The sequence below is a fragment of the Nicotiana sylvestris genome, chromosome 3, assembly GCF_000393655.2.
Source record: "Nicotiana sylvestris chromosome 3, ASM39365v2, whole genome shotgun sequence".
In the NCBI taxonomy this organism is placed as follows: Eukaryota; Viridiplantae; Streptophyta; class Magnoliopsida; order Solanales; family Solanaceae; genus Nicotiana; species Nicotiana sylvestris.
In genome coordinates this window covers 211266099-211293923 of record NC_091059.1, presented here as the reverse complement: position 1 = coordinate 211293923, position 27825 = coordinate 211266099, and the positions used below count along the sequence as shown (strand labels likewise).

Here is a 27825-nt window from a genome sequence, read left to right as displayed (position 1 = left end):
AACTTGCCCTTTTTTTTGCAATTTTTTTTTTCTTTTCGGTAGGGGGTTGTTGGTAGTTTAGGGTTGGCGAATCTTAATATTGCCAGATTTTAATTTATGTCCCTAGTCAAATTAGCTAAATTTCACTTTTAAAATAGTTAGACAAATATTTCTTTTTGCAAATGAATTAAATCACTGAATTAATTGAGTCAGAATAGAGGACCAATTTGTGCAAATGCCAATGTCCCTTATGGTAGGCCGTAAAGAAAGGGGGAAGTGTAGATATATCCGGTCTTCGGGTTATACTTGTATTGCATAAAAAGTTATTATAACTTTACTCACTATGGAATATACTTGAGACATCGCGTCTGAAGTTCCAAAAATTCGCATCCAAAATACAAATTTTTAGGTAGTTTTCGTGTATGAAATTCTCCTCGTGACAGTGCAAACTTCAGACGCGAAGATAGCAAATTTCGAGTAATATTTGCGACTGAAGTTCTCCCTCCCCCCCCCCCCCCCCGGCTAGTGAAACTTCAAACAATCGTGTCTAAAGTTATATAGCGTAGCCTTCAAAGTGTTAAAATTGTACTTAACACTAATTAGTGTGAAGTGCAACCAAATTTTTGAATAAAATGCGGTTTAGACTAATTAATCTGAAACACAGCTTTTTACATTGACTTAAGACTAATTAGTTAGAAGTGTAAATTTCCCAGAAATATAATCTTGTTTGTCGATTTTCAACAATCCAACAAACGATTCAATGTCCAACTCTACTCTAAATGAGCTCAAATTTGATACATAACTTTCAAATATCATAAAGAATAAACTCCAATTAATTTGTCAAAACAACGACAAATTTAACAAACTCATTTTGCAACTAAGAAGAGGGAGAACAAACCATAAGCAGTAGCAACGAAAGCAGCCCCATAACAACTCACTACCATTAAAACTGTTGAGTTTCTTTTTAAGATGAAAAAGTCTTAAAAAGAGGGTGAATGGAAAATGAAGGAAAAATGAAGGGAAAATGAAATTTTTGAGTAAAATTTAAGTTTCTCTCTCTTGACAATGAGCCATTGTCCTATATTGGAAGAGGAAAATGCTTTTGGTGGGTATATATACAATTGCTCTTCTTGTAGCTCTTAAAGAGTTAAGAAGAAGGCAAGCCTCAATGCCGTCGTCGTTGCTCGCTCGGCTCGGCTTTGGCTTTGGCTTCGGCTTCGGCTTCGGATTTGGTCAAATGATTGATTGATTAATTTTTTGGATCAAATTTATTTGTTAATAGTAAATATTAACGTAATATTATCCGTTTTTGTAACGGATGTTTTCCAATCCGTGGATAGAATCCCACCAGTTCAGCCAAGTGCATGCTTCATTGTCCATTGGCAGCCTAGTGCTTCTCCCACCATGGCCAAGTGCTTGCTCCATAACAGCCTAGTGCTTCTCCCACCATGGCCAAGTGCTTGCTCCATAACAGCCTAGTGCATGTTCCACCATGAGTAAATAAGTGGTGGTTGGTCATTCTCTTAATAGTTGACTGCACTATAAATATGTGCAGCAGCTGTTAGAGCAAAGACATCGAAAAATAAACATAAGCAGCTGTTAGGAGAAGGCTCGGGCAGAAACGGAATTGAGAGCTTCACTGTTGTTGATCTCCTCATCAGTTAAAACTCAACGTTGGCTATAAATTGTTGTCCTTTCTCTCACAATTTCCATTCGACTTCTGAGTTCTCCTCCTTTGTTCTGCATTATTTTAAACTACAAACAAAGCAACTGTAAGTGTGATTTGCTGCCGAACTTTGTGTTCGCTGAAACACTAGGGTTTGAAGTACCGCTACACCAGTGTATAATTTGTTCTATCCTAAGAGGAAATAATCCATAACCTTGGGTACTAGGAGGGTGATGTTCTAAACGTCAATACCACACAAGGAGGGGGGGTGATTTGTGTGGTACCCAATTTTTGCTCTAGAAGAACCTGGTTCTTGTAGGTGTTCTAACTACTAATGTTCGCGGAATAAAGAGTACATAAAATAAAGAACACAGAGATTTTTACGTGAAAAACACCTAGCTCAAAAGGTGAAAAAATCACGACCTACTACTCAGTAGGATTTTCCCAAACTTCCACTAAAATCACTGAGCCAAAACAGCATTTACAAAAATACTTTGTAAACCTAAGAATTAACTCTAATCTCGTTGTGGCACACAGCCTCAACTGTTGCGACAACTTCAAGTTAACGTATAACTTGAACACTCAAAATACCTAATACAATTACTTTTATGAAAGCTGAAAGGTACAACTTTAAACCACCTACTACAATTGAACTAGAATAAGAAAAAAACACAATGGAACTGGTTCTTCTCTCTCGTTCAAGTAGCTTCGGGAGTGCACACTCAAATCTCATATAAATTGCTTACAAAATCGTCTTGCTCTTTTGCTTTCAGTTTAGTTTAACTTCTGCATTTGTGCAATACCTGTAAAAAAGAACAATCACTGTCTTTTAATAGGTTAGAAGTCAGAGTTTGATTGTGACTCAATTTCTGATCTTCTATCGTAGTTGAGTCCTTGAAGATGTCAAACTCTAACACTCTCTTTATTCGGATTGTGTTCTTTTCATCTAAGAAGACTTTCTCCCCTTATCCAATATGCAACCTTTTCGATCAGATCAAGATATATTGCTGCTTGATCAGTAGGACTTATCTCCTTCACGTGCATCTCACATGTGTAGGTTGATCATGACAGTACTTCACAAGATGGACCTGGTCTATGCTTGAGTTCATTTGTCATTCTTCAAAACTTCACATGTTCTTGGGCCAACAAATTCCCCCTTTTTGATGATGACAAACTCGGTGCTTTTTACTGATCAAAAAACCTATAAGAACTCAGTTTAACCATCAACACTAAACTTTAGAAAATTTTCTTTTCATCGAGGACCAGGTTATAAATATCACTTATTTCAGAATAATGTGTAAAGCAAAATATCTCTTCCCCCTTTTGGCATCATCGAAAAGTTTCATACATAGTGTGAATTCCAGATTTTAATAAGTACTCATGGCCACTGGGGCAACTGCAAGTGCAATCATCAGTAATCAATCAAACATATTTAAACTATCAAGGTCAGAATAATCATTGAACAAGAGAAAACAGTAGTTATCATTGAGAGAGATATGTTGCCACTAACAATCCACAAAAAGAAAAAAAACATCCAAACCATGAGCAAAAACACAAAAAATCCCTAATCTGGGTCACTGGGGGTACTAGAACTAGTTCAGGAGACAGAAACTAGGAGTCCTAAGGCTTGGAGGAACTGGAGGGTTGAGTTTGGAGAAGATTCAGCATGTTCTGAAGAATTCCATCATTCTTCTCCTTTTATTTTGCAAGCTCAATTCTGAGACCATCCCTCTCAGCTTCCATTTCAACCACACGAGCCTTGAGCCTAGCAATTTTAGCATCCTTAGCTGCACATTCCTGAACCAAAGTCCTAACCTTGCTGTTTATAGGTGTCCTCAAGGATGAACCAGGTTCAACTGGGATGACATTGACTGGATAATCACAAGTAAGAAGAGTTTTGATGACAAAGTGTTCTTTGCTCGAGACCATTTCCCATTTCTTCAGAGGCACATTGAGCATGTCCAAAACTGGGTTAGTATGAAGCCATATGGGGTAGCATGAGCCTTGGAACCATTTATGACCCTGTCTAGCAGTTTGACTATGAGGGCAGGCCAGTTGATTTGCTTTCCTCTCTCCAGGCATTACATAACAACCAGATCCATGTAGTTGGATGTGTGCCTTCTCTCCTGTCTTGGCAATAAGCACTTGTTGACAAACTCAAACACCACCTTGTGCTGAGGTCTCATCTCACTTTTCTGCACAACTCTGGCTTCATTCACATTCTCTAAATCACAGAACCTTTTGGTGATTTCAAGGGCAGTGGGGAGGGAGTCTAGGCATGGCCACTTTTGCCTAGTATAGTCATCAAACCCTTCAGAGGGTATGTCCAGAATCTCTCCTAGTTTCACAGCATCAAACTGCACTTGAACTCCCTTCACCCGGCTACTGACAACTCCATCCTTAACAGCAGCATTTGCCATAAATTCAATCAACTCATTTCTAGCTAGCCTACCTTCCATCTAAAGGACCATGTCCTTCCATCCCTGAGCAGCCAAAGAGTCTACCAATCTCATCATCCCTGGTTCCACCAGGTCCTTCAACAATCTACCTTTTAAGATTTTTCTTCTGCCAAAAATGGCAAGCTTATCCTGTTCCTTATCAGATTCATCATAATCATCATCTTCTTCTTCTTCTTCTTCTTCTTCTTCTTCAGAAATCATCAGAAACTTTGGTTTGCTTAGCTTTCACTGGAGATCTTGTCCTCTTGGCTAGTGTGGGTTCAACAGCTACAGGCACAGAGGAGGACTTCTTAGAGGAAGTCTTGGGTTTCTTAGGCTTGGGTGTAGGAACCTCCACTGTTGTACCCTCTCTTGATGGACCAGTTCAATCTCTTCTTCCTCAACAGCCTCTGAGGATTCTGCAACCTTTCTCTTTCCTTTATCCTTTTTCCTTTTCTTGCTTTCTTCTAAAGCCTTTTGTAGATCAGCTTCACTCTGTTTTACCCTACTTCTTGTGGCTCTACCCTTAGGCACTGAAGAGGTAGTAGGTGTTGGTGATGAGGCTTTTCTTTTCTTGGATGGCTTGGGAACATTTGGGACTTTTGGTATAGTAGCTTTGCGTTTCTTTGGGTCATAACTTGCCCCAACCTTTTTCAGTATGTCAGCCAAGGTTTCTTCAGTAGATGAAATAGGTTCATCTCTTTGTTTGCTTAGATGAACCAACCCCTTAGCTGCTTCCCCAAAACCACTTCCCTCTGACTTTATGCCACTCTCATCTAACCTATCTTGTGCAACCCCACATATAGCAAGAACTGCTCCCTTCCCTTTTCCCCTCTCTTCACCACATGCACCCTCTTTTTTTTTTCTTTTTCAGACTTTTTTTTACCTTCACTCCTACTCATCTCAGGCAACTCAACATCCCTACCTAGTTTCTAAGTTTTCAACCACAGAAGAACTTACCTCAGAAGGAGATTCTTGAGTCTTTTCAGAGCTAGAAGACCCATGTCCATCTCCCTCAGTCGCGGATTGAAAGGATTCAGACTCAGAGCTAGAATCAGACTTTGGAGCTGGGCTTTATTTTACTTGGCTAGCTTTCAACCTTTCATTTAAAACCTTCCTCAAAGCCCTAGATGCTATAGTTTTTCGATCAAGCATTTTCTGCCTTCGAAACCTAGGTTTTGGAGATGCACTTGGTAGAGTAGATGAGGATGAATTTGAGGGAGATAGTGGTGGAGGGATGCCAGGATGATCTTGTGGGTTAGACATGATTCTTCGTTTCTTGAGAGAATTTGGGAATTTTGGAAAAGAGGGCAATTAGAATTGAAGAGGAATTTTTGATGGTTTTAGAATTATAAAGAAGACTGGAGATGTGGTGTGTATTTAAAGCGAATTAGACATTAAGTAAGTAACAACAACTTTTTCAGGGGTCAAATAGAAGTCTAATCAAACTGAAATTCCAGAATTTTAATGATAGATTTGGCTTCCCTAGATATTAGGCAAAATTCACGGTTTAGAGTTCTAGATGGACGAAACTGGTTCAATGCTCAACAAATAGAATTTTCTAGGAATTTGACAAGTATAGGACTTCTGCTCATGATTGAATTATTAATCTTTCTAATTGTGCAGAGTATAGAAAACATACCTGAGCTTTCAAATGAACCCATACTGATGAACCAGGCTCTTCATATAGAACTCTCTTGAACATGATTCAAATGCCATAATAGAGAAAATGTTGTAAGAGATCAGTGAGTCATATATACACATGTCACAGGAGTATACTAATTAAAGTATGAAGCTAAGTAAGAATTAATCTAGATATTTACACAGGTTCAGAATTCCTAGCCAAAAAAAATATTTTTTTCATTGTGCATTCTGAGCTGGACCTATTAGATGATCTTAATAATCCCTAATTCCAACCTGTTCCTTTCAAAGTTTTCTCTACTCAGTGCTTTAGTGAAGATGTCAGCAATTTGCTTATCACTAGCACATAATTCTATGGAGATCAATCCTTTCTCATAGTTATCTCTTAAGAAGTGGTGTCTAACATCTATGTGCTTAGTCCTCTTATGATGAACATGGTTCTTTGTCATACTTATAGCACTAGTGTATCACAAAATATAGGAATGCAACCAACTTCAATGCCAAAATCTACCAGCTGCTGTTTGATCCATAACAATTGAGCACAACAAGATGCAGCAACAACATATTCAGCCTCAATAGTGTATAAGGCCACTGAATTTTGCTTTTTAGTGTCTCAGGATACAAGACATGAATCAAGAAAGTGAGCCATACCTGAGGTGATCTTCCTATCCACTAGGAAACCTGCATAATCAGCATCAATATATCCTATTAGATTGAAATTACTACCTTTGGGGTACCAAAGACACAGATCAGTGGTTCCTTTCAGATATCTTAGTATCCTCTTGACAACAGTCAAGTGAGACTCTTTTGGATTTGCCTGAAAACGAGCACAAAATCCTACACTGAAAACAATGTCAGGTCTGCTGGCAGTAAGATACAAGAGTGAACCAATCATACCCCTAGACAACTTTTGATCAACTGATGAACCAGGTTTAGCAATGTCTAATTTAGTGGCAGTTGCAATGAGTGTGTCCATTTATTTTGATTCTTCCATTTTAAACTTTTTGATAAGCTCTTTTGCATACTTCTGCTGATGGATCATGGTTCCATTAGGACTTTGTTTGATTTACAAGCCTAAGAAGAAGTTAAGCTTACCCATCATACTCATTTCAAACTCACTCCCCATTAATTTTGCAAAGTCCTACTTAGCTTATCAGTGGTGGCCCCAAAGATTATGTCATCAACTTATATTTGTACCATAAAGAGATCCTTACCTTTTTCCCTTAAGAATAAGGTACTGTCAATTTTACCTCTTTTGTAACCATGCTCCAGTGGGAATTTGGACAGTCGTTCATACCATGCTCTTGGGGCCTGCTTGAGTCCATAGAGAGCCTTGTCTAACTTGTACACATGCTCAGGACATTCTTTGCTCTCAAACCCTAGAGGTTGTTTTACAAACACTTCTTCTTTCAGGTAGCCATTCAGGAAGTCACTTTTGACATCCATCTGATGGAGAGTGAATTCCATGTGTGCTGCAAAGGCTATGAGGAGTCTGATTGCCTCTAGTTTTGCAACTGGAGCAAAAGTCTCATCATAATCTATGCCCTCCTCTTGGCTGTAACCTTGGACCACCAGTCTTGCCTTGTTTCTTGTAACTATTCCATCTTCATCAAGTTTGTTTCTGAAGACCCATTTTGTACCAATAACTGATCTGTCCTTGGGTCTTGGAACTAGATGTCAAGCTTGACTTCTCTCGAACTGATTGAGTTCATCTTGCATTGCATTCACCCAATCTGCATCCTGCAAAGCCTCAACAACATTTTTAGGTTCAATAAGAGATAAAAAGGCATCAAAAGCACACAGATTCTTTAATTGTGATCTAGTTCTGACTCCAGATGTTGGATCAGTGATAATGTTCTCAATAGGATGAAAACTTTGATACTGTGAGGTTTCACAACTAACTGGTTTCTGCTAGATGTTTCTCCCATGTTCTGTTGCTGAGGAACAGGGTCATGAACAGGTTCTTTTAGGGGATTTATTTCAATTCCTCTTTGATCAGTTCCCCCTGTCAGGTTGCCCTGGATGGAAGAACATGTTCTATCACCTGTTCCTTCTTTTGGTGCCACTTTGACTTGTGCTGAGGCTTCAGTCAAATCCTTTACCAATCCAATGGCTTCATCTTCATGTTCATGTCTCTCAGAAAGAATGTTAGTTTCATCAAATACTACATGTACACTTTTTTCTACACACAAAGTTCTTTTATTGAACACTTTATATGCTTTTCTATGTGAAGAATATTCCAAGAATACTCCCTCATCACTTATGGGATCAAACTTACCTAGGGAGTATTTTCCATTATTGTGCACAAAGCACTTGCATCCAAATGCCCTAAGATGGGATATATTTGGTTTTCTCTCTTTAAGTAACTCATAGGGAGTCTTATCTACAAAGGGGTCTAGTCATGCATCTATTGATAATGTAACATGCAATGTTTACAGCCTCTGCCCAGAAGCTATGAGGCAGTTTACTAGAAAGAAGCATAGTCCTAGCCATGTCTTCAAGAGTCATGTTCTTTCTTTCAACTACTCCATTTTGTTGAGGGGTCCTAGGGGCAGAGAAGTTATGAACTATACCATTTTCATCACAAAATTCTGCAAACTTAGCATTTTCAAATTCAGTTCCATGATCTGACCTGATTGATGCAAGTTGATTTCCTAATTATTTCTGAGTTTTTCTAACAAAGGCAGTGAACATATCAAATGCTTCATCTTTAGATGTTAGAAATAGTACCCAAGTAAATCTAGAATAATCATCAACAAGTACCAATACATATTTATTTCCTCCTCTACTTATGGTTCTCATTGGACTACATAGATCCATATGAACCAGTTTCAACGACTTGGTTGTGCTTACCATTTTCTTGCTTTTGAAAGATGATCTTACCTGCTTCCCCATTGTACAAGCTTTACAAACTTTATCTTCTTTGAACGTGATGTTGGGTAAACCTATCACCAAGTCCTTAGAAATAAATTTGTTTGGCTGATTCAGACTGGCATGACCAAGTCTTTTGTGCCACAGGAAGGGATCATTATCTAGCACACTTAGGCAGGTTATTTCATTTTCTGAGAGAGTAGACAAATCTACAATGTAAATATTGTTAACTCTTTTTCCCTGCAAAACAATCTTGTCAGTGGTAAGGTTAATCACAAAGCATTTTGTAGAGGTGAATTCTACAAGGTTAGCTCTGTCACATAGTTGTGACACACTGATCAGGCTGTATTTCAAGCCATCTATCAAGTAGACATTCTTAATGGAGTGAGAGTCTGTCTTACCTACCTTTCCAACCCCAATGAGCTCACCTTTCTTCCCATTTCCAAAGGAGACATTGCCTCCCCTTAAGTCCTCAAGTGAAAAGAACTGGTTCTTGCTTCCAGTCATATGTTTTGAGCAGCCACTATCCATGTACCATATTTGGCTGCTTCCCTTCACTTGGACCTGCAAAAAGAAATCAGGGGTTAGTCTTAGGAACCTAAACTAGTTTGGGTCCCTTTCTATGGGCAAAGGGATAAATCAGATTCCTTCTAGCCCACCCAGACAACCTATTTTTTTCTTGAACAAAAGTTTTGTTCTTTTGACTGGCCTTTTCTTTTGCATTACATTCATTTTTGTAATGGCTAGTCTTGCCACAGTGTTTGCACATTTTGTTCTCAGGAAGAGTGATGTACTTGCTTTTAGGATCCCACTTAGGTGCTTGAGTCCCATAACCAAGTCTTCTTTGTTGCTACTGTGATGTTCTTGTAGCCAGGAGAGTGCATCAGAAGCCTTGTTCCATTTGCAAGTTCTGTCTAGTTCATGTTTTACCTTCCCTAGATATTCTTTTAATACTCTTATCTGCTCATCTTTCCTGTACAACTCATCCTTTATTTTTCCTAAGTTTTCTTTTAGGCTGATATGTCTGTGATCAACTTTCTTCTTTCCTGTTCCTAGTTTCAGTTTTAAGTTCTCAGACCTAAGTTCTAGGACACTAGTGTCAAGTTCAAGAACCTGGTTCTTCAACTCAGTATTTTCACTTTCACTCTCATTAGCCCTAGACTCTAGATTTTTGCACTTGGCTTTTAGGATCATACATTCCCTAGACAGCTCTTACTTCTCATTGTTAATTATCTCAGACTCATTAATGAAGTCTAACAGCAGCTCAGACAACCTTTCTTTAGACAAGAATTTAATCTTGTCTTTGAGATGAAGAATACTTACCTCTTGTTCATCATCTGATTCTCCGATGGCCATAAGTGCTTGATCATCTCCAGCTTCATCTTCTGAGTCCTCATATGATGTTTCTCCCTAGGCAGCAACCATAGCCTTTGTTGATCCTTTGTTCCTTTTTGGTTGAACCTGTTCATTCTTCCTGTTCCTTCGTTCAGCTCTTTCCTTCTTCCACTTAATTTCCTATTGAGGGCAATTCTTGATCACGTGATCAGTCTTACCACACTTGTAGCAACCCTCATTGGTCAATTTCTCAGGAGCCCTTGGTTTGTTGAAGGTTGTACCTCTTGAATAACCCTTTCCTCTCATTAGGTACTTTTTGAATCTCTTGTGATCATAGCCATTTCATCATCCTCCAGATCTGAACCTTCAGCAATTCTGAGAGCCAGACTTCTTTCTTTCTTTGGTGCATCCATTTTCATGATTTACCTTCTCAGTTCATAGGCAGTAATGTTACCAATTAGTTCATCCAGCTTAAGGGTAACAATGTTCTTTGATTCCTGAATAGCAGTGATTTTGCTTTCCCAAGAGACTGGCAGAACCCTTGTCAAAATTTTCTCAACTTTGTCTTCTTCAAGAATAATCCTTCCAAGAGACTTAAGTTCATTTGTCAGTATGGTGAACCTTGTATACATCTCTTGGATGGTTTCTCCTTCCTTCATGGTGGAATTCTCATACTGAGAATACAACAGTGTTCCTCTGGACCTCTTCACTTGAGGTGTTCCTTCATGAGCCACTTGCAAAGTGTCCCATATTTTCTTAGCAGTGGTACAACTTTGAATTCTATTGTACTCATCTGGACCTAGTCCACACACAAGCCATTTCTTGGCCTTGACATTCTTCTTCCACTTCTTCAGGTCTTCAGCAGTGCAGTCAGCTCTTGTCTTTGGTACATCCACTCCTTCAGCATTCTTTTTAGTAATTGCTAGAGGACCATCAGTGACTATGTCCCAGAGTTCATAGTCTTCTCCTATGATGTGATCTCTCCTCCTGTTCTTCCACCACGAATAGTACTGACCATTGAAAAGTGGAAGCCTAGCAGTGGATTGCCCTTCCCAATTTCCAGGTGGTGCACTCATGTTGATCTTTTCCTAAGGTGTTAGCCTCTTCAAGGATAACCCACTCTAATACCAATTGATGTTCTAAACGTCAATACCACACAAGAGGGGGGGTGATTTGTGTGGTACCCAATTTTCGCTCTAGAAGAACCTGGTTCTTCTAGGTGTTCTAACTACTACTGTTTGCGGAATAAAGAGTACATAAAATAAAAAATACAGAGATTTTTACGTGGAAAACACCTGACTCAAAAGGTGAAAAAACCACCACCTACTACTCAGTAGGATTTTTTCCAAACTCCCACTAAAATCATTGAGCCAAAACAGCATTTACAAAATACTTTGTAAACCTAAGGATTAACTTTAATCCCGTTGTGGCACACAACCTCAACTGTTGCGACAACTTCAAGTTAGCTTATAATTTGAACACTCAAAGTACCTAATACAATTGTTTTTATGAAAGCTGAAAGGTACAACTTTAAACCACCTACTACAATTGAACTAGAATAAGAAAAAAACACAATGGAACTGGTTCTTCTATCTCGTTCAAGTAGCTTCAGGAGTGCACACTCAAATCTCACACAAATTGCTTGCAAAATCGCCTTGCTCTTTTGCTCTCAATTTAGTTTAACTTCTGCATTTGTGCAATACCTGTAAAAAAGAACAATCACTGTCTTTTAATAGGTTAGAAGTCAAAGTTTGATTGGGACTCAATTTCTGATCTTCTATCGTAGTTGAGTCCTTGAAGATGGCAAACTCTAACACTCTCTTTATCCGGATTGTGTTCTTTTCATATAAAGAGACTTTCTCCCCTTATCCAATATGCAACCTTTTCGATCAGATCAGGAGATATTGCTGCTTGATCAGTAGGACTTATCTCCTTCACGTGCATCTCACATGTGTAGGTTGATCATGACAGTGCTTCACAAGATGGACCTGGTCCATGATTGAGTTCATTTGTCATTCTTCAAAACTTCACCTGTTCTTGGGCCAACAGAGAGGATTAAATTCCTTAAGGAAACACTGTGAATTTAGTGGACTCAAATTAATTACTGTTTCATTTATACAACAAGTAAGAAAATAGCAACCAACAAAAACACCTTTAAGACCTGCTCATCACAAATACCGTATAAATCTACCATTACCTTCATTTTTGCAGCAACTAAGAAGGAGGAGGATCGGAGGAAAAGGAGAAAGAAGCATTTTGTTTGAAGTTATCTTATTTTGAGTACTAGTTAAACTTTTTTTTTTCCCGTAAAAATTTTACGTAAAGAAAAGCTAACATGAAAGATATGGTCCATATGATCATAGAAGGAACCCAATACAGAATCTTTTCCATCTCAGTAGCTGCTGCTGCACCTTCTTCTTCTTGTTTTAATAAGGGAAAATAATGCAATACATCAATTATTTATACCGGTGGGAATTGAACCCATGACCTTATGTAGATTTTGAACCCACTGACCACTAAACTACACTTTTGGATTGTGTTAAGGCTGTTCAAAACTTAATATATAGAGATAAAAAACAAATTTTACCTTATATATACAGTGTAATTTTTCGGCGAAGGGTGTTCGGGTGAACACCCTTGCGCCCCTTAAATCCGCCCCTAGCTAGAGCGCCTACTTAGCTAGCTAAGGTCTTGATTGTGAATCTCAACAAGAATATTTTATTTTTTTGTATTTTTACATTTCTTGTATTTATTGAGCGAATAAATACATGATACAATTTAGTAATAACTGAACAATAATTATGAATGGTAATTAAGCAAATTATAGTTATTAGGCTCTAAACTATAATGGTTCACTATAGAGATAGCTGACCATTAGTGAATAGGAGCCTAATATAATTCAAATCTCAACATTACAATATACAGCTAGAATTATTTTTGCCAAGGAACACGTGATAGAGCATTAAATATTTTTATATACCTTTTTTTCACGTTGAAACAGTTTAATAGCCTAGCTTAGCTCAGATTAGTAAGGGGACTTTTGTATCAAACCTATAGTAGCAGGAATCATAGACAAGAGGGGTTGCTCTCATCGTAAAAACAACCTTCACTTCTAATCAAGAGGTTCTGAGTTCGAGTCTCCCCAAGAGCAAGGTGGGAAGTTCTTGGAGAGAAGGATGCCGATGTCTATTTGGAAATAGCCTCTCTACCCCAGGGTAGGAGTAAGGTCTGCGTACACACTACCCTTCCCAAACCTCACTAAGTGAGATTAAACAGGGTTGTTGTTGCTATAGTAGCAGGAATCGGAGTGGTCCACAAATTATTGTTTAATTGGAGATTTGCTAAGTAATTTAATAATTCAGGAGCCATACGGAATTAATAGGGAGTGGCTAGTTATAAGTAGGTGCTCCTACTTTACTTACACCCTCAAACGCTACAACTAACTTTGATTAATGGATGATAGATCTTTAAAATTTTGGCAGCTATTTTTCTTATATAAAATTTAGTCCTCATATTTTCATGCTTCTTGCATTTTGTTTCAACATATGGTAATTTCACTTTCAACTTTACTGGTTTCCTCTTCCGGGTGTCCTTTGGTCACCCCTCTTCATTTTTACTTGTCTAGTATTCTAAAAATAGATTTTCACTTTTACTTGTCACTTTAAGCAAATAAAAAAAAACACTTTCTCTTTTCCTATTATACCACTGTATTAATTACTCATTTCAAATACAACAACAACATACCCAATATAATCCCACATAGTGATGTCTAAGGAGAATAGTGTATATGCATACCTTACCCCTACTTTGTGGAGGTAGAGAGCTGGAATTACTTATTTCAAATCATTTTCTCAAATCCATTAAAAATATGTATCAATTAATATGGGTATTATGGTAAATTATGCACTTCATTATTATTTTTTAAGAGACGTGAAAAGTTCAAAGTGGACAAGTAAAAGTTAACGGAGAGAGTGTTTATTTTCCCCTTACTATGCATTTTTTTTTTTATTGTATCTACTTATTTAATGCAACATGGATTTCAAAAAACATTTTATTTTCGTACCGTCTATATAGCTAAATGTCAACACTGTAATTTAGAAACGGCAATGCATAAAATGGCAAGAGAAAATTCTACTGTTTACCAAAAGAACCATAGCATAAGTTTAGTAAGGAAGAGAAATTAAATGCACAGTAATATATGCTCAGCCTATTTTGATATACTTGAATATTTCAAATTTACCATTCCAAACTATCCTTGCTGCTACTCCTTGTGTTTTCCCAGCCGACTCGCACGCGACCGTCTTTTTTTCGATTGAAGAGTCGGACTCCCTGACATTGCCTTTGCATCGCAAGGAGGAAGAAGGGTCTATATCGAAAGATAAAAGGGTGCTGCATGTATAGGTCCAAAAGAGCTATGATGACTCTCGAAAGGCTGGCGGTCAGATGGAGCTGATTAGATCCACAGCCGAGATGGGGCCATCCCTGAAGTCAAAGAGTTATCACCTGTTGTATCATTGACGCGAACGGGGCTTCCTCGCATCATACCGTCGTTTTCCAAAAAGATAGGCCTGTCCATGCAAAAGCAGCCCAGTGGCCAATATGTTATTATTGGACCGTGGTATTACAAGTTTGAATCTATTCGCGACCTAATTACTCCCTCCGTTCTAGTTTATTTGAACAAGTTTGACTGAGAATAAAATTTAAGAAAAAAATAAAGATTTTTTGAATTTGTGGTTCTAAACAAGTCAAAAAGGGATCCGGAGTATTTGTGTGGTTATAAAAGTTTCTCATTAAGGGTAGAATTGGAAGGTTAAATTAAATTGTTTCCAAATTTAGAAAGAAGTCATTTTTTTGAAACAGACCAGAAAGGAAATAGGTTCATATAAACTGAAACAGAGGGATTACATATTACTCTTTCACCTTTTCTTATATATATATATATATATATATATTTTTTCAAAATTCTTTTCTAGATCAAAGTGGATCATAAACGGTAGAAGCTTAAATGCATTCGATGTTTACCTCTAATCATACTATTTTACCATAATTATGTGATTAACTAATGTGAGAACTGAGAATGTGTATAATTGATTCTGATTTTATGATAATAGTATAATGAAGATATATATATATATATATATAATTTTTAACCTAAAATGCGAGAGGGGCATGGGAAATTAAAATAGGAAAAAGGAAGAAAAGAAAGAATTAAATAAGATTAGGAAAGTCTGATTGAGTAAAAGGATATAGTATAAATCAAGGCAGAAAAAACGGAAAGGCCAAATCAATCTGAAGAATATACACATAGAAAAGAGAGAGAAAGAGAAACAACATCAAATAAAACAGAGAGAAAAAGAAAGGGCAAAGGAACAGTAGTGAAGAAAATTCAGAAGAAGCACAAAATAGCTAACACACAAAACAGAGCCTCGCCTGCCTTATAAGAGTCGAGACGGCCATCCACAAAAAACCACCATTTCCTCCGCCGGCTTTCCTCCTCTATTTTGCCACCTTCCTTTTTCCTCGATCCTTCTCTTCTCTTCTAATTAAATTAAATTAAATCTTTTCTTATTATATTACTCCAATTTTTGTATCATTATTCATATAAATATCCATCTCATTCCCCTTTCTTATTGGAGGACTCATTCCTAATTTAAACGAACTCTGTTTTTTTCATGGCGAAAACCTCAAAGTCGAATCAGAAGAATGGTACCACTACTACGACTTCGTCTTCTTCTTCTAGTAATAAAGGTCATGGCAACGCCATTGGCAAAGCGAAACGAACACGAAAGAGTGTTCCCAGAGATTCTCCTCCACAACGTAGCTCTATTTACAGAGGAGTCACTCGGTATAATATATTTTTCTCTAAATTTTTTTTTTTCATTTTAATTGCGTTATTTAATTTCATTTAGTTCACACTAATGTGCTGATCATTGATAGGCACCGCTGGACGGGCCGATATGAAGCTCATTTATGGGATAAAAATTGTTGGAATGAAACTCAGAACAAAAAAGGAAGACAAGGTTCGACATTTTTTTTCCCTTCTTACTTTTTTTTTTTTTTTTTTTAATTTTTAATATTTGGTTAGTGACCTATTTAGAAATCAGTTACTATTAGATATGATGTTGTTGAACTACATTTTATTGATGGAAAGTTTCCTTTTTGTTTTGGCGTTTATACTTTGGTTGCGCTGGCGCAAATCGTGCTTATCACAAAATCCGATTAAAATGCAGTTTATTTGGGTAAGTTTCCATCGTTATCACTCTAGTAGTAATTTTTTTCAATATCATCATGAATATATCATTTCCACATTACCGACGCAAGGCCCACAAATTTAATACTACATACATTCCAAATGTCACCTTTACAGTATCTCACAACTGAGATTTTGAATTCATCAATGGATTTTTAATTTTCTGAATTTTAATTTTTCTCAGGGGCTTACGATGATGAAGAAACAGCTGCACATGCATATGATTTGGCGGCGTTGAAGTATTGGGGTCAAGACACCGTCCTTAATTTCCCCGTAATTAATCTGGACTTCTAACATTGTGTTTTAATTTGCTTATTAATTTCCTCGGTAATGTAGAATTTTTTAACCTTGTCTAATCACAGTTCTTTTATTTTTTAAATATAGGTGTTGACGTACGAAAAAGAGCTAAAGGAAATGGAAGCTCAATCAAAAGAAGGATATATTGGTTCTTTGAGAAGGTACATGCTGATTTCCGGGAAAAAGAAGAGAATCATTAATTTCCTCTTTAATTTTTACTTAGCTAATTAATAAAAAAAATTGTATTCATGATATATATTTGCAGAAAAAGCAATGGGTTTTCAAGGGGAGTATCAAAATATAGAGGCGTAGCAAGGTAATTAATCCACATCTTAGAGAAAAATTAAATGTTCATTTTCATAGCACAAGTTCAAATTAAATTTCTTGATATAACACTGAATGCCCGGTACAAAATCACTTGATGGAGAATAGCCCCTTATGTCAATTAAGTATAGTACCATTATTTTCCCCAGCTACGTACCATTAAATTACTATTAGTACGTATGCCTAAGCTTAGAGTATCCTCGAGAAATGTTTGACCTCAATACTTGCCGCAAAAATGTTCGTGATCTAAAAATGTTGCATTTCATTAAAGCTACAAGCTCACCCGTCCCCTCCCCTCCTACCCCCACAAAAAAAAGAGTGAAGAAAGAAAAAGTTACTCCCTACGATCCACAATAAATTACCATTTTACCTATTTATTTTAGTCAAAAACAAGTGTTTATTTATATAATTAAAAATTAATTAATTCTATTTTTCTAAAATTTGCCCTTATTTACATATTCCAATGTGTTAAGGTAATAATTAATTAAGGTTAATTTAGTGAATATATTTTTTTTTCTAGGAGTTCGTATTTTCTTAATTGGTGTGCCAAAGGTAAAATGATCACTTATTATGGACCGAAGGGAGTATACTAATACTATATTCATGGCAAGTCCAAGGATGTAGATTCGAACTGTTGGGAGGAAAAAGGGAATAATTGGCATGCATTTGACAGCTACTAGTAATGTTTTTGAGTTGGATTGGGGGGGGGGGGGGCATAATAAATGAAGCTTGAAAATGTCAAAAGTTGTACTAAGATGCCCATGATGCCTCTCTAGTTTCTACCATGCACTGTTATGGAGTCTTCTCCCCTTCCCATCCTTCATGCTAATGTGGCATCTAAATATGTCATATTGGTACACGTTGAACAACTTTGGTCTCTTCTTAAATGCTTCACGTTTCTTCCATCCGTGTACTTGTAACACTCCTGTTCATATATTTGTGTAGTTCATCACAAGAAGAGATGAGTTTTATTATATACGCCCTACGGTGCACAATAAGTGACCAATTTACTTTTTCATTTTGGTTCAAAATAAGTGTTCAGTTAGGTAATCAAGAAAAAATTCAATTTGTTTTTACTCCTTTACCCTTATTTGCATATTCCTAAAAAGTTTTCTCACTCTTCACTATAACTATGTGACCAATATTTAACATGGTTGGTTTAGTCATATTAGGATGCCGAGGGTCTCCCCAAGAGCAAAGTGGGAAGTTCTTGGAGGAAAGGATGCCGATGATCTATTTGAAAACAGTCTCTCTACCCCAGGGTAGAGGTAAGATCTGCGTACACACTACCCTCCCCAGACCCCACTAAGTGGGATTATACTGGGTTATTGTTGTTGTTGTTGTTGTTGTTGTTGTTGGTTTAGCCATATTAGGTATTTTGGTATAGGATTTAACATTTTCTTAATGGGCGTGCTAAAAGGAAACTGGTCACTTATTGTGAACCAGAGAGAGTACATATACTGATAAGCTGGTGTACGAATTAACTTGCTCGATACTATTATATTGGATATCTGATACCTCCTACCAACATAAGTACCATAGGCGGAGCTAGGATTTAAGGTGTATGAGTTCTAAATTATAAATCCAGGGTCTCGGAAAAAGTCACTGGGTTTTCAACTACTGTCGCAGTAGCTCTACTGTAGCTCCGCCCCTGACTACATATGAATATTTTCTTCTTAATAAGGGCATAAGACCACTCCATGTGAATGCAAGTTAGTCTCACTAAGAAACTAAAAACAAGAAGAGTTGAAGAAGAAAAATAGGGTCTACCTTCTAAGGGAGAAAGAGCATACACTGCGAGAGTTGGAAGGCGTTCGGCTCCGGCTGATTGTGGTAGCAGTGCCAGCGATCAACAGAGGAAGAACCCTAGCTTTTTTGATTTTGGAGTTAAGAAGATTAGAAGAGACAACCTTATGGTTTATTTATTCCCTAAAAAGAATAAATGGAGTAGTTTAAAGGAAGGCAAAGCGTAATTTAAACTTTGAAGTTGTCTGGGGATTACAACATCGTTTACTTTCTGGTTTCTTAAAAAGAAAAATTGTAAAAAACAAGAAAATAAGGCACTGCTTTCAAAGGGATTCGAACCCACGTGCTCTCCAAGCGAACCCAGAACTCGTATCATTGAACCCAAACCTCTTTTGTTACTAGGTTCGGTATGATATATTTATGTATAAACAATAAATTTTTCAATACAAATACAAGGTCTCGGAAAAAGTTACTGGATTCGCGTGAACCCACACCCTCTACTGTGGCTCCGCCCCTGATAAGTATCATGTAAATATACCCATCAACACTTAGGCAGATAGAAAAAATTACCTATTGTTATCTTTGCTAAGATGTAATTGAACCTTAGTCTTCAGAATTTGCATTCGAGTTGATTTATTAGCTATTAAATCACATTCTTGGGATGCTTATTTTGAAATCTATTACGTGTTCGATGGTGATCTTCTTCTAAGTTCTAAGTAGTATAATTTACTTTTGATTTTAGACACCACAATAATGGAAGATGGGAGGCTCGCATTGGAAGGGTGTTTGGCAACAAATATCTCTACCTTGGAACATATGGTACGTAGGAGATTCTTACTAGTATTTCTTATTAATTGAAGTTTTCTATATATTTACTGTGTTGTCTCTTACCATTTTAACCCAACCCCCTCATCATTTTGGTAGAAAACCCAAAAAGCAAAAAATAAAAACAAAAATTTAGTCCTTCCTCCTAAATTGATGTTTCCGGCTTAAATGAAAAGTGTCAGATAGGAAAGACAGAAACTTTAAATAAGTTTGGCAAGTTGAGGGTAGTGCTCCAAAATTAATATATTTTGGTTGCTTAACCTAAACAACCTTACAAAGACATCATTTTCAAAAGCATTTGTCCCTAAATCAATCCAAGTGTTGTGATATTATTCTTAAATGCAGTTAAAAAATAAGCATGATGATCGCCACATGTCACTACATGTAGTCGTTAACATGTACTTCTTTGTCAGTATTAGTATTGCCAAATGAATACAGTTATGTTTAGTTACAAATTGAGGGCCTCTTTTAGTTACTGTAGCCGCAAAAATCATATGCATGGAAGCAAAAAATAAGTCAAATAAGTGAGGCAAAACAGCTAAGAAGTTAGATTAGGGAAGGAAAAGAATTGAATATAGTTGGTTGTTGGGTATATAGATCACCAACTTTCAACTGCTAGGTCTGCGACTATTTAAGATTTCATATCACATGCCCCATATCTTTATTTTCAACATCTCACCCAATTTCTCATGCAAATAACTTTCTAGAATTAAATACTTATATTATAACCGCATCATTCCCAAAATACCCATCAACATCAATTCTTTCCTTTTGTCCTCCCCCGCGCTTTTTTTATTTTTTTAAAAAATTATTGGGAAGGTAAAATCACATGCAAGCCCAGAGTGTTATATATATATATATATATATATATAAATTATTGAATCTCCTAAACATAAAAGCTTCTACTATAGTAATATATGTGATTCAAAAATTACTTTAGGATATAGGTTCGAATATCAAGTATGATGCTTTTGCATATTTTTTTGAATTTCCTTATTAAAATTTCTGATTCCGCATTGATCACATGCAGCTACTCAAGAGGAAGCAGCAACAGCATATGATATGGCAGCTATAGAATATCGTGGATTAAACGCAGTTACAAACTTTGACCTTAGCCGTTATGTCAAGTGGCTGCGACCCTCCAACCAAACTAATAGTAATATTATTACCACTAACAACCCTAGTGACAATACTGAACCAAACCCTAACCCCAACGCTGATGACATTCATTCCATGCCTAACACCAAAGAAAAGATGGAATTTAGTTTCCTCCAACAGCAACAACAACAACAACAACAAAGCTCGAACTCCGATTCAACAGCCGTGGCGCTGCCATGTCCAGCTGCCAGTGCCACGGCTTCATCTGCGTTAGGGCTTTTGTTGCAGTCTTCAAAGTTCAAGGAAATGCTTGAAAGAACATCGGCATCTGACTGTCCGGAGACGCCACCGGAGCCGGATAGACCACGGCGGAGCTTCCCCGATGATATTCAGACGTACTTTGATTGCCAAGAGTCGAGTAGCTTTATTGAGGAGCATAACATTATTTTTGGTGACTTGGATTCTTTTGCATCGCCCAATATGTTTCAGTGTGAGCTTGATAGCTAGCGATCGAGCTTACCCTAAGGAACTTAGAAGTATTAATTAATAACTGTGGACGTGAGATATACAGATTATTTGTGAATATTGTTTTAAGTTAAGGAGAGTTTGGGTAGGCAACATAAACCAAAAAAAAAGGAGGAAAAAAAAGGAAAATCAAACCAGATAATTTCCTTTAAAATGTTTTTTTCTTTCAAGAGGAGAGGAGATAATGAGGGTAATTTTTTCAGTATTTTATTTATGGACTGTTATTATTTATTTATTTTGGTAATATTGTATTTGCTTCATTAGTATGTAGATAGCGAAAGCGATGGACATTCTTTGATCAGTTGTGACTTGTGAGTTTTACAATAATAATAATAAGACTGTTGCCGCTTGAAGTCCGACAAACTATACATAAGAATTATGTGTATTTGATTTGTAGTTGAACTTTTGTATCGGCTGTATACAACTTCATCAATCTCATTTTATGGTGAAGGTCGTTTGAATCATATTATAGCTTTGAGATTTTTAATTGTTTTATTAGAAATATGGGTTTGATCTAAGATTCATTCAGTATATATGATTGTATTGCATAAGTTGTGGTGGCAAAATGGATAAAATAAACAGTTATCCATTCATATTATCCACTATAAAATGGGTTGGATAATGAACTTTTTTAAAAATAGACTAAATATGGATAAGATTCATATTATCCACTTAAAAAATGGATAACTAATGAGTTTAACTTTTATATTTGCAAAAGACTCAAATTGGGGGTTCCTCAAGTTTGGAAGACGAGGAATTCTCTCAAAAGTGATCATCATTATCACCTGGTTAATCATTTTCTATCCGTATTAAATATGGATAATTTATCCGCTTTTACATTACCCATATCCAACCCACCCTGCCCGTTTGCCACCCCTATGCATAAGTGTTTCCTTCCTTTTAATGTTTTTCTGCATTTACACATCCAGGCTTTAACTCATTTACCAAGTCTCATCACAAATTAAGTGCCTGTAAATATAGTTCTAAGGGAACAAACCCATTTACTTTGCCATAATGTAACAATTCATATTGAAGTTGGTCACCGCCAATTTAGCTTGCTGTACGTTGGAAATTGGTATCCTACTTACCACATTGTAATCTCATAATAGACTGACTGACCAGGCATAACTCCAGTCTTGTTGAAAGTGCATTTTAGGCGGTAGAATCCCTTCCTAATACAAGAGTTGCATCTTGCATTAGTCAACAAAGTGTTGCATTATTGTCATGCAATATTATAGCTGTGGGAGTACCACAATGCAGTACGAATTATCAAATGTCAGAAAATGGGGCATGTAAGTTGATGAAGTTAGATGCTTACACAGGCATATTAATGTACAAAATTTTCCATCATATGCATTAAGGAAACTTAAACTAGCAGAGTAAATGAATAATGATACTTCTATCGCGTTCACAAGCAGAGTAAATGAATAATGATACTTCTATTGCGTTCACAACATTCCTATATTCCACTTCAGGTGATGCCTTAGAGAAAAAATTGCAGAACAGTACACTTAGTCAATTCAATGACTTGCTGTTCAGAGGTTGAACAACAAAAGGCTCCAGAAATTCCATCTACAGCGTGCAGCACAGCTTTGAATCAATAGAAGCCAAACATATGCAAAACGCTTGATAACCTGTCAATGGATACCTGTATACCAGCATAAAATCTCAAGTTATTAGCATTACTCGATTGCTCATTGAGATAATTTTTTTCCAGCTGTAGAATTGAACTAGAGTATACCTGTAGTCCATCACATACTTAGCTTTCCCCACTCTACCAAGTTGTAGAATTGTCTGCCTTCCGTTCTTCTAATAACAATCATAAAACAAACAGTTAAAGGCATAAATAAACAACTATCAAATATTATTTTTTGCTGGAAGTTCAAAATCTCTGTATATTTTTCTGTCGTTAATGTTCTCTAATGAACTCCATACCTCCATTGTCAGCTGAAAGTTCTTAACTGAGCTCTGGATTCTGAGTCCTGCTCTTCCTCTATCTCTAAAATCTAACTCATACTGTCTTGACACCTACATGTACCAAATAATTGCATATGAGCTGCTTTAACGAGGAGTGAACTCATAAATTTCAGACGGATATTGCCTACTAATGTACCTTGTTGTAATAAGGAATCTTTGAAAAGAGCTGATTCACTTTGTCCATATGCTCCTCCCAATCCGTGGGTAGCCCATTTATGTGCTGTATATAGAGCATTAAATTAGCTCACTCTGACTACTGATTTTTTATTTGAAGTGTCGCGTTATCTATTTTGGCAGCAGTCCTCACCTGAGTTGTACTCTTCAACTGCATTGACTGGTGTTTTGGTATGCATGCTTTCATCCTTCTGTAGCTCCCAGTCCAGGTTGCGATGGTAGGCATGAATCTGTGGACAACAAGGGAGAAACCCTTAAGATACTTTTATCGCTATGGTCTGAGTGCCACTTTCTGGAATATTGTGGCAGTTTCGTGTACTACAGATACAAAACTTACGTTACAACGCCAAGCAATTTTGACTGTTTGGTTGCAGAATTGGGACGGCCCTGAAATAAATTGGTTAAGCAGCAGCAACAAGAGTTAGATAGCATGCACTTGTCCTTGGAATGATTCCATTAAACCCCGGGTTTCTTATCTCATAATCTCATGATAGTGTTTAAAGGAAATTTACCTGATCCCATATGTGGTATTTTGAACCCAGTAGATTAGCAGTTACATGTCCAATCAAACTGTCCTCTGATTTTCCCCATAACCCCTTTGTATTTTGAGCAACTACAAACTCAGATTTTCCACCACGTCTTCTGTAAAGTGCAATGGCAAGTTTCCGATTCTGACGTCCATGGCCCTCCTTCAGTTATTAAATAAGTCACAGGAAATAGATATCAGTACATATGTCAAAAGTCTGAAAATACACTTGGGTTCAAAAACCAGTTTCCCAAGCAGGTTCTGTAATAGCATAACTCTCAACCATGCACAGAACCCTGCGCTTCGTTCCTTAAGCAAATAAAATCTTTTGTAGACATCAAAAGATGAAGTCATAAACCATAAGCTGAAAGTGGACAAGCATGTTAACTAATTAAAGCTCTGAATAATACTGGCGACAATGCTTCCGAGGAGAATTTGGGCGACAACAAATTAGTTTGGAATAGAAGCTTTTCAAGTGACAAGAGAAAAAACGAGCAAAAAATAAAATTCATGTTGAAATTTGGACCAGCTTTCAGGAGTGGAAGAAAGAAGCTATCGGACAAAAATACTAGCATTGGGTGATCTAAACAAATTTGCACTTGCCTTTGATAAAAAGAAAGGTTAAGACATGAACTGACGGTGTCGATTCCTTAGTCAGGTTGATTCATAGCAGTTGTGAACAATTGTATGATGACTCCGTTAGAAAGCATTAAATATCACAAATGTTGAAGGATGGATTTCAACCAGCTTAGAGAGGATGGCAGTAACAAAATTTTCAAGAATATGGATAAGAGAAATCACTGTCGAAATAAGTCCATCAAAAAATGTAACTTCACAAATAAGAGTTTTCAGGTGAAGCACAAGAGTACATATGTGATCAAGATTTTCATGCTTGCAATGACTTGTAGAAATTCAAATCTGCCTGATGCTCACGGATACAAAGAGAAGAGAAAGCAGTAACCATTTGTACATAGGGAAATCTCTGATATGTAATAGCGACAACCATTTTCCAAAGAATCCACCTTAGTGGAATACCTTTGACTATACAATAACCCTAGCAACCTCTTAGTTAACATTATCTGATCTGTGGCAGATGGCTAGATACCTTAATGGAATTTGAAATCTATATTTGAATCCACATGTCTGTTGTCATTGGTAGAGACATAATTGGGCGTTGATCTATACTATCTTATAAGTAAATCTTTCATAAAAATTATCTAGCATGATGATATAAACATCTGTCTTGTTTCTTAATATTCATATTTTTCTGGTAATAGTTGTGTAAAATGTTATCAAGCTACCTAAACTCCCTGCCCCAAGATATTACCCTTTTCCTATAGAAGCAAAAGATATGAATCATAGAAACCACATTCAAGATTCAAAAACACAGGTGAGCTTCGCACAAACTCAATCAGAGTCGCTAAAAAATAAGAATTCGAGCAACATCAGAAGGACTGCCAATATATGCATATAAAATCAGCAGTTCAAGATAATTGACATCAAAGTCAATTGTACCGCAAAAACATCTATATGCATAAATGTGACACATACCAGTTTCATTGTTGGCACATCTTTCAATGGACTAACCAAAACTCTACTAACGTTACATGGATATGATACTAAAGGAAGGATACAGTGTGAACTCTGTGATTAGACCAACTATAATCTGGTCGGAGACAATTCTTCTTTGAATGTTGGTGTTTTTTTAGGCTAAATTGGTGCAAAACTGTCTTATTTATTTTCTTTCTACTATTGTGTTGTCTCTACTCTCCTTGAGAAATCTTGTGGGGTTTTTGTCTCCTTTCCATAAGGGAAATTCATCCAATTTCCTCTATATTTGAATTTTGGAGTGAACTGTAACGTGTTACTTAAACACAAGATAGACCATATCTTAAATCAACTCAACAAGGAACTACGATCAAGCATTGAATAGCAGATAATGATAGTACAGGTTATATAAACATAATAATAGTGTAAAGAAGAGCCTTACATTAGTATAAAGTGAGTAAAAAGTCCCTTCATCCCGGCTTTCTGAAGATGATTCCTTCACTATAATACATGTACATCTTCCAATGTCTATAGGCAAAGGCCTGTACAACAATGACCTGCAAAAAGCACAAAAGAACAAAAAAAAAATATTAATTTTTTTTTGCAGAGGGTCTTCTAGAGCCTCACTATCTCCTCTAGGTAGGGGTAAGGTAATCGTACACCCTACCCTCTCCGGAACTATTATATGGGATTACACTGATCTACAAATCAATAATAAGCCTAACTCATAAGTTTAAGCAACAAACAACAGAGGTAAAATTAAACCTATTTGGAAGTGTAGACCAAGAAGAAGCAGGAGCAGCCTCAGAATCAGAATAATCCCAAATGTTAGCAGAATTGGGCGTCTCTGTATCCGCATGTTCCCAAATTTTCAACCCAATCTTGGACTCTGGTTCATTTTTTTGTATACATAACTGAAGCGAAGATGCCTTCAGAACCGAGTCTTTCAAAGCAGACTCTTTATTCACAACCTTATCAGTCCAATTAAACGGTAAAGCATTTTCTTTATCAAAAAGATTGGATTTTTCAGGTTTATTTGGTGTCTCATTCTCTTTGTTATCAGAGATAATGAGTTGGTTCTGGAGCAAATGAACACCCAATGTTTCTCCTATAGTGCTGCCACTGCCACTGCTGCTGCTTCTGTTTTGTCTTAGCTCAGTCAAGGGATTATCATAAAGGGAATTATATGAATTTGAAGAACGTAGAGAGGTTGGAATTTTCTTGAAGCCAGACATTTTGGTCTTTGTGTGAGATATAAAGAACCGAATTTGGAAAGAGCAGACCAGCAAGTGTCAATAAGGCAAATAGGATAGAGCTATATAAGGAGATTGTGAAAGCACTTGATCTTTGGTCTTTGTTGCTCTGGTGTGAAGCACTTTAGAAAAAGGTTTTTAACTTGATAGTGTAAATAATAAAATAACTTTACACTATACCACGTGGATTCAGAATTTGGATACTATGAGTTGAAATTTAAAATTATTTCATAACTCATTTGATTTACTAGATTTAAAATTTATCATTATTTGTACTTATTTACTGAATTTTTAGCACGCATATATATGGTCTGAGCTAAAACTATCGAATTCAAATGGTCCCGTAAATTCTGCACTATATCCGCTCCTGACTATCAATATATTGTAGTAACATGTTATAGCAGACAAATTGCCTTATTTTTCACATTGCTCATCTCATTTTTTGCTAATGATTATTTTTAGTTATCTTTTACGTAAACTGCCTAATTGTGTAAAATAATTTTTATACTATTGGTATCTATAAGTTAAATTTGTGAAGAAAAGGCTAGACTTTATTTGTGCTTTTTAAGTGGGTAAGGCTTTAAAAGAGGTGTAGTGGTTATAGATATGCTTTATCTTGTGTTTGCAGCCAATGTTATTGATGGTATCAACAGAAATTTGAATTTGAAAATTTTGGGCATTGGCAACTGTGTTGGGCAATTCAAACGTTTGAATTGGTTCATAATTAGATAAAATCTCCAACGGTAAAATAAGGAACTTGATTGCGTCTTGTCTTGTCTTAGGATGCCATGCCAATAGACGGCGTAGTTATGGGCCCATCGCTGGACTTTTGTCGGTTGCTGAAAATAGCGCGAAGCAATTTGAATACTACGTCCGTACGTGTGTCTGGAACAAATTTATGAAGCATCTATATTATTATAAATAAATTCAGCTGCAGATATACTGTGATTTTGCAAATTTAGCAATTATTCCCTTTCCCTGCCTTTTTTTGGAACTTTTGGTGATCAAGAAAATGACGGCTCATTTCCATTATGTGACTGTCATCATTACCTTTTTTCACTTTTTGCTAAGGACATTTTCTGATTCAATGATAGAATTACGCATAATCTATAGAGTAGTTTATATTCGGTTAATGATCACACTTACGTGTCTAAGACAAGTATTTCGTCCCATTTTAGATGACATCATTTGATTATAAACAGGGGTTAATTATTAACTTATATGTTAAATATGAATTAATTAATAATGAATATATCATGTAAAAAGCGTAATTAGTTTAAATTAATCGAATTATGAAAGACGTAGAAAGTCAACATAGTGTCATATCTAAATATAACATGTTCCGATTTTAA

General features: G+C 36.5%; 2 protein-coding genes and 1 long non-coding RNA gene across 3 annotated transcripts; 1 reads left to right on the top strand and 2 right to left on the bottom strand.

Annotated features, from left to right (window-relative positions):
• Positions 1-11376: 11376 nt before the first annotated feature.
• On the bottom strand, positions 11377-12361 carry LOC138886965 (uncharacterized). The gene is made up of 2 exons (XR_011405941.1): positions 12128-12361; positions 11377-11961 (listed from the first exon to the last, which is right to left on the bottom strand). It is a non-coding gene; the product is annotated as an uncharacterized lncRNA (long non-coding RNA).
• A 3688-nt stretch (positions 12362-16049) lies between these two features.
• Positions 16050-21348, top strand: LOC104210234 (AP2-like ethylene-responsive transcription factor At1g16060). The gene is made up of 6 exons (XM_009759084.2): positions 16050-16169; positions 16365-16453; positions 16565-16638; positions 16743-16793; positions 19290-19366; positions 20403-21348. The coding sequence occupies exons 3-6, from the start codon at positions 16595-16597 to the stop codon at positions 20975-20977; spliced, it is 747 nt and encodes a 248-aa protein (XP_009757386.2). The 5' UTR covers positions 16050-16169; positions 16365-16453; positions 16565-16594; the 3' UTR covers positions 20978-21348.
• A 944-nt stretch (positions 21349-22292) lies between these two features.
• Positions 22293-26571, bottom strand: LOC104210233 (tubby-like protein 8). Its single transcript, XM_009759082.2, has 9 exons — positions 25986-26571; positions 25663-25777; positions 23659-23835; positions 23484-23533; positions 23280-23376; positions 23109-23192; positions 22931-23023; positions 22737-22804; positions 22293-22643 (listed from the first exon to the last, which is right to left on the bottom strand). The coding sequence occupies exons 1-9, from the start codon at positions 26453-26455 to the stop codon at positions 22568-22570; spliced, it is 1230 nt and encodes a 409-aa protein (XP_009757384.1). The 5' UTR covers positions 26456-26571; the 3' UTR covers positions 22293-22567.
• Positions 26572-27825: the final 1254 nt, after the last annotated feature.

Excerpts from the sequence above, each read along its gene's own strand:
- LOC104210234 (XM_009759084.2), top strand. The coding sequence starts at position 16,595 with ATGGAAGCTCAATCAAAAGAAGGATATATTGGTTCTTTGAGAAG. Across the intron at positions 16,794-19,289 it reads AAATATAGAGGCGTAGCAAG|ACACCACAATAATGGAAGAT; the intron begins GTAATTAATCCA and ends TTTTGATTTTAG. Across the intron at positions 19,367-20,402 it reads TCTCTACCTTGGAACATATG|CTACTCAAGAGGAAGCAGCA; the intron begins GTACGTAGGAGA and ends GATCACATGCAG.
- LOC104210233 (XM_009759082.2), bottom strand. The coding sequence starts at position 26,455 with ATGTCTGGCTTCAAGAAAATTCCAACCTCTCTACGTTCTTCAAATTCA. Across the intron at positions 23,836-25,662 it reads TTTACTCACTTTATACTAAT|GAGGGCCATGGACGTCAGAA; the intron begins GTAAGGCTCTTC and ends TAATAACTGAAG. Across the intron at positions 23,193-23,279 it reads AGTTGAAGAGTACAACTCAG|CACATAAATGGGCTACCCAC; the intron begins GTGAGGACTGCT and ends CTCTATATACAG.